The sequence below is a fragment of the Peromyscus californicus genome, unplaced genomic scaffold (genome assembly GCF_007827085.1).
Source record: "Peromyscus californicus insignis strain IS unplaced genomic scaffold, ASM782708v3 Scaffold_8__1_contigs__length_139910024, whole genome shotgun sequence".
In the NCBI taxonomy this organism is placed as follows: Eukaryota; Metazoa; Chordata; class Mammalia; order Rodentia; family Cricetidae; genus Peromyscus; species Peromyscus californicus.
Genome location: NW_026294606.1, coordinates 36,855,312 through 36,862,793, shown reverse-complemented (window position 1 = coordinate 36,862,793; position 7,482 = coordinate 36,855,312). Strand labels below are relative to the sequence as shown.

Below are 7,482 nucleotides of genomic sequence, written 5' to 3'. Positions count from 1 at the left end.
CACATACACACACACACACACACACACACACACACACACACACACACACACACAAACACACACACACACACATATATATATATATATATATATATATGTAAAGTTAATTGAAATCCTAGTGTCAAAGTTGGTTTCTTCTCTAGATAATTTTCCTGTGAGGTACATGATAACAAAACTTTATCCATGTTGCTGCTTCTGTTGTTATTTCCACAGCAGAAATAAACAATTAGTCCAAATCCTAAAGAAATTGAATATTTTGCTCAAGTAAAATGAAATTTTTGAGCTTCTATGATATAGAATCTTTTACAACTTGGAATACCTTTCATGGTGATCCTGGTCACTATGTAGCAATTTCAGGATAATTGCCTAAAATTGCTATAATTCAGTGACATGATACAGCCATCAGCAACATTGGTAGAGTGTAGTAAGTAGGAAAACCATGACACAGCACTTGCCATTTCAACCAACAATTGTTGGTTATGTTCTAAGTCTCAAGACACATAAAGCAATCAATATGGTATATTTTAAGACAGCAAAAATAATGTGACTAAAAATGTCATGATCTGCATTTATAAGTAGACTTTTCATCAATGGGTATGAATTTCTTGTCAAAATGCCTTCTAAACCTTTGTGTTTAGACCTGTTGATTACTGGAACTGTTACTGAGTTTATTGAGATAAATATTTTACAGTGTTAATGGTAGACTTTTGTGGAGATAGGGTAGATTATGGAAACCATTTATCATCACCAGAAACACTAGGGAACATTGCAGAAGACATGACAGACATATAAGACATTTAACTAGGGAAAAATATTGTGAAAGTCTTCTCCTGCTTACCTGAAAATAAGTAACCAATGAACAGAGGTGGCTTTTCTGATTTAGAGAATGACTTGCATTCTATAGACCATCTGGGGAAAATGCAGTGTGACAAATATTGACATATAACTGTGGTAAATGTAAAGAGGATGTTAACAAACCCTGAGGGAAGAATGTCGCAGATTTATAGACACTGATTCAATCTGGCCCCCAGCACTGTCTGGCTTTGGGTACAATCTGGTGGTATATATGGGAGGTGGAAAGTTGACTGAAGGCAGCACTCAAGTGAAGCAGCTTTCCCGAGTTGAAGTTCATAGTTCATACTGTGGTGGATCATCTCCAAGATGCTGCTTGCTTTGACTTTACCAAATGGTAAGTAGCCATTCACAGGGTACCTCTTAGGGTCTATGTAATCTTTAGTGTATATTATAACAAGATTGTTTGGAGACTAGATTTTCCTTGGTGTGTTCTGCTATGTATTTTGGAAGAGACTAATATTTGATTATGCTTAATCTAGAGACAAGTCAGCATACAGCTGAAAGACTTCTCTATATTCTACTTTCTTGATTAAGTTTGAGCTCAGATTTTTTTAAATACAAACTTCCTTGTGTTGCAGACACAGGCAGTTCTCAGAGTTATATTGTGTTGTCTTTATGAACAAGAGTGTAAAATGGGACACCATTACTGATACTTAAGAGTCATCAGTTTTATAATCTCTTCCATTTCAAAAGTCATAGTCTAGACTAAAAATAATTCAACTAAGCTGCATGATGGTGGTGCACAACTTTAATCCCAGCACTGAGAAGGCAGAGCCATGCAGATCTCTATGAGTTCAGGGCCAGACTGGTCTACAGAGCAAGGTCCAGGATAGGCACCAAAGCTATGCAAAGAAACCCTGTCTCGAAAAAACAATAATAATATTAATAATAATAATAATACACCTCAAAGTGTTCAATTTATATAATAAGAAATTAGTGTATATTGAGAAAATGAGAACAAATGAGTGGTAAACTGCTTCAAGCAAAGAAATAGGAAGTTATAATTAATTTTTGTGTCCAGCATGGATATCTGCTGACATAAATCAACCTGAATAAACTATCAAATCACCTCATTCTTAAGTGATATATACAAGGAAAATGAATTAGTTACAATAATAATGTATTTAATAAAATGAAAGACAACATAAATTCTCTACAATTTCAGATGTGTGCAGATAATGACTTGAAGACTCTGGTTCATGTTAAATCAAACTCCATGTGTTTGCAAATTTGAAAAGCTCTTTTGGAGCAAATGCAAACTATGAAAAGTCTCCTACATGTCAAACTTTTACTGGAAAAACATAGCTATCTCTGTATTTTACCAGTTGTAAATGTGAATGCTCTAGTAAGGTATATCAACCCAAATCACATAGCAGAGAGCCCTCAGAACACATTCCCAGCTTGTTTAACTGTTGTAACCTGATTTGTATAGATCACCTCATTGTCATTTCTCTGACAGCAGGGGTATGTATGTTGCTGATGGTATCAAATCTGCTCCTTTGGGAGCATGTGGCCTCCAAACCAACTGTCTCTGTGTCCACTGCAGACCTGTATTATCGAGTGGTTGATCAGTCTCATGCCACATATTTTCTGGCTGCAGATTTATTCCATGAATTTGTAAGTAATGTCCTTGTCTCTGGATTCTTTTCTAAAAGTACCTTCACATAGCTAATCACTAATTAAATTGGAATGAGTCATGTATCCATATTCAAATAATTCAATTTATAGTAATAGAAAGAATCATATAGCAAAATGTATAAAGGGCAATATATAAAGTTTCATAAAATCTCAAAAACTGTAAAGAATTAAATGATATTTTGAATTTTCCTTTCCTAACTTCAACAATAAGAACTTTGAATATCTTCACTGGAATTTTTGGTTTTGTGGTCCTATACCCTGGGTTCTTTCTTAATGAGCATTCCTGACTTACTGATCTGAAGATAACTAGTGCAGGGGAACTGAAGTCTGTTGGGTGGGTGGAGAGAAATAAACCTAAAGAAACTGAAATCATGTAAACAGTGAAAAACATAATAAAAGAAAATAGCTACAGATAAATTTGTAAATGCAAACAATCCCAGCTCATCATTTTCAGCAATGGGTGTCTTAGTGAAATTGAAGGGCTACTTTAGACACACAATAAATTCCCTCTCCCTCAGGAAGATAACTCATCTATCAGGGCCTGTCAGTGAGAAAGCAACAAAACAAATGTCCATTGAAAATTGAGCATTTGGATTACATATCTCTATATTTATAGGGAATATACATTCCCATTGTTATTTTCTCATACTAGTTTTGTCATACCCCTTATTCTTCTCTCCTTATCTTCTAACTGCACAACATTTCTAAGATTGTTTAACTCTTTTAAATTCTTTGATAGTTAGAATTTGTATTTTCTTACGAAATGTCTTATGCAACTACATCCTTCATATCAATAGTATAGAAACTTTAAATATTTATGTGAAATCTTACTTTACTCATTGCTGAATATTTCTTTAAAATGTAACTAGAATTGAATGGTTAATTTCTGACTGTAACAACATTTGTGACTCCTACATTTATCATGAACTTTTTATTGTATTGAAACCTGATGATATTTGAGATCCAAGTTAAAAATGATCAGTTCTTATTTTAAAAAAATCAGTTTGTGCCAATGAAAAATAATTATTTTAAATATGGATATATAGTAAAAATTCTATGACACTCAGCCTAGAAAAACTGATACTTAAATATGTAAGTAACTAGAATTTTGGGTGTATCTTAGTGCTTTCTTTCCAAACAATAACATTAGCAAGTACAATATTAGGGAGCAGGGAAAAGAGGAAGAGATTGAGAGGACGGTCACGTAGATTGCATATGAAAGGGAAACAAAAGGTAGGAAGATGGTGTTTCCATCATTGTGCTGTTTCAATTTTTGTTCCTAAATATCAAAAATATAGGGTTAATCAAACATAGCATTTGTTTCTACTCAATTCTAAATCCTCAGTAAACTAAATCATTTAATTTCTTCCAGGACATGAAATATTTCAATGTCAGTTGGATCAAGTACAGGACGCTCAGCCTATGCCACACTGCTTCCATCCACACTCCAGAGTCTCGAGAGGAAGCCCATGAAACAAAAGTAGGTTTCCTCCCTGTTTTTTAAGAAACAGATTATGCTATACAAAGGTAACTGTGCTGTGTGTGATTACTAAGCCAACAAGAGGTGTGGAAATTTCTGATCCAGTAGATCAAAAAAGATGTGACTGTCAGAGAACAATCACATCATAGAGCTGATAACCTGATCACTAATTAAAATGCCTGGCAAATCATATTGTCCCAGAATTGTAATTGTCATCATAGAAAACTATTTTTACCAACACCTTCTGCTTTTCCCAGGGAACTTTTTATCTGAACTGGACACTCATTTTTAATATATAAATATACATATAGAGTAAGTGCAAATCCCTTTGTGTTTATGGTATATAGTACTAAAGGATTCTCCTCTGGGATTACATTGCTAAACTAAGTCATGTGCCCATTCTTCTTTTTTTTCTAAACTCTCCTGGACCTATTTCTGTTCCATCCTAATTTATACAGTCTTCCCTGACTGATCTGCCTTTTCCTACCTACATCTTAACTGTACAAAAGACTCTTCTCTATACTGTATCACGTTCCTCTCGGTGACTTCTGTTTTGATGACATCCACATAACTCTAAAGATTTAATGTATATGTGTTAAGATCGCTTCACTCTGGCTACCTGTCATAAATATCAGTTTTATTTATATAAACTTTATATATATATATACCCATTTCACAGACTATTTCTGCAGACATTCAGGTGTTATCAAGACAAATAATTCATATACAAGGTATTCTCATGAGTAAAGTGTGTTTATAATAAAGAAGAAAGAAACAGAACACAACATTTATACAGATTGCTTTTCTACACAACTTGAACAGTACACTGTTGACACTGAAATATTTAATGTTGAAAAATAGCCTCTGATAATAGTACTTTTGAGAAGACAATGAACTGTGGTTCCAAACAGTATGCAGAAGTCATTTATCATGCACATTGAGTAATAATTTACACTAAACTTCTTTCATGTCATGTAGTCATTCTAACTCCTTTTGTCTAATACTGCTAGCAATAAGTTGTTTATCACCATTGGTGCCTCCATTTCACTCATAATCTTTATATTTAGATTATAGTTGAATTCCTCTCTAGTCTTTATTTTCATAGCCTATAAGAGTATTTATAAACATCTTTCTAAACAGCTAACTAAGAAATTTATTTTGTATGACTCTGGCCTTTTATTAACAATTACCAGGTCAAAATTCCATTCTGATTTCTACCAATGCCTGGAATGCTTTAAAATGTTTTTTCTTCTGTATAAGTCAATATGCAACTCCTCTAGAATCAAAGGCAGCAGGAATCATTCAGATACAAAGAATGTAGGATTTGATTTTGATAAATATTTTGTCTGAATTCACCTGTTTTAATATTCTACCACAGTAAAAAATTCTCAAGTAAGTATATGAGAGACCAATTTGATTCAGTAGTATAGAAATGATTTGAAGCTTTAACTCCTGACATTGTTGGCCTCTATATAATATGCGTCATATTTTAGACACCTCCTGAGCCCTATAAACCTAATTTTCCCATAGGCAGGGTAAGCAATCCAAGAGAACAGTTCAAATAACTAGGACAAATGGTAGAACGTAAATGAAAAACGAAATATGATCATTTTGAACAGTCAAAATTATTAAGACCCAATTTGTTTTATTTAGCAAAGTAGAATTCAGTAGCTGAAATTTTATATTTAGGTAATATTTATATATTTTGAAGTCATTAACATATATTACTACTAATAAAAATACACTAAAGTTTGCCTCCCTTGTGAAAAATCCACAAGTATCTATGTACACAGCTGTATGTCACTCAGTTTAAGGTGATGTCCAATGATGTTTTCCTAGACTGAAGACCTTCTGAAAGCAATGATCAATATTTCCCATGCCTGGGAAGAACCGCTGAAACACCTGATTTCTGCAGTGCCCACTCTCAAGGAAGCTTCTGATAAAATGCTTAAAAGAGCCAATGCTGTGAGGAACAGAACCCGTGTGCTTCAGGAAGGAATGAAGGTCATACTTAGCAGGGTGAGCTGTTTCAACAGGAGGCTTTGGTCATTCTATTTATAAAGTTTGTGAATTGTGTAATTCAAAAAGAATTTTGAGATTCTCAAATACACAGTCACTTAATAAGCCCTTAGGACAGTGATCTCTGTAGAAAATAGTTTTGTGCCTCATAGTCCTTTCAACAGTAGCTTTCCTGGATGGAATGGACACTACAGCCTAATGTGCAGTTGATCATATAACAGTCTCTGCCTGGATTGCCTGCACACAATATGTTAAGTGAAATATACTGCTCATGTTCAAAGATTCAATCGAGTATATAAAATGTAGAATGGATTTATCTGAAAGGAAGGAAAGGATCAGGACACTCTACCAGAACTAATATGGTATGAAGGACACATCAGGTAAAGTACTGAGAACATGTAAAACAACCCCAAGTGAAAGTACTGATCCTTGCCTTTTCATTGATTTTACTTAATTCCATATATGCATCCAAATAGTACCTCCTGTCCACTTGTGTATTGATCTATCACATCTGAGATCAATGGCATGTCAAAAAATACATATGCCTGTCTCCAAATTATGTTTTGGTGTCTAATGCATTTACCCCTATTTCCAGGATTTCTCATTATAAATTTATAGTCATCTGTGTTTTATCAAAATTAATTAAAAATTTATAAGGAATGTGCACTGGTAGATGTCTCATGTCTGTAATTTCCTTCCTTCCATGTGTGAGGACCTGAGTCCAGTTCCAGGATTTGTGTCAAATGGGTAATGTGGTGTCTTCCCTTTGTAGCCATTAGAATAATGACTCCAACTTAAGGAGCTCTGCCATGAGTTCCAGATAAAAGTAAGAACAGCTTTCTCAAAAATCAAAGTAGATTTCACTAGAAGAACTTCACCCAAAATTGATCACTGACATCCAAATCATGTCTCTTATACGTACACAGAGAGAGAAAGAGAGAGAGAGAGAGAGAGAGAGAGAGAGAGAGAGAGAGAGAGAGAGAGAGAGAGAGAGAGAGAAACAGAACTCATGAGGAGATAATGTGAATAATACCTGTCCATTTGATGTTTAGAGCCAGAAGAAAGTTGAAAAAGATCCCTACCCTGCCTGGTCTGGACTGGCAGACTTGCAGTCATCTGATGAAGACACTCGCCTTTTTGCCTTTTATAACCTGGTCCGCTGCCTGAGAAGGGATACTCATAAGATCGACACTTACTTTAAGTTGCTGAGGTGCCGAGAGGTCTTTAAAAATGAGTGTTTTAATGAATGAGAGCTGACTGCATAACCCTGTAATGTTCTGCTGACATGAGCCTTGTTGAACCAGAACTGTAGTGCTTTTATTTCTTCTCAGTGCATGCCTGGCTATAATGGATTTCTTTTAAACAATAAAATCTAATTCTTTTGAAACAACAGATTTAATGTGAAATTCTAAGTGTCTTTTATTTCATTTAATATAATATGGATCAATATAGTGGCTGATGTATTCAGTCAAAATAAATCAGAAGAATTT

The 7,482-nt window shown here is 34.4% G+C and overlaps 1 protein-coding gene across 1 annotated transcript; it reads left to right on the top strand.

The window, feature by feature from the left end:
- Positions 1-1,161: 1,161 nt before the first annotated feature.
- Positions 1,162-7,242, top strand: LOC128104726 (prolactin-3D4-like). Its single transcript, XM_052729736.1, has 5 exons — positions 1,162-1,189; positions 2,315-2,472; positions 3,866-3,973; positions 5,813-5,992; positions 7,045-7,242. The coding sequence occupies exons 1-5, from the start codon at positions 1,162-1,164 to the stop codon at positions 7,240-7,242; spliced, it is 672 nt and encodes a 223-aa protein (XP_052585696.1).
- Positions 7,243-7,482: the final 240 nt, after the last annotated feature.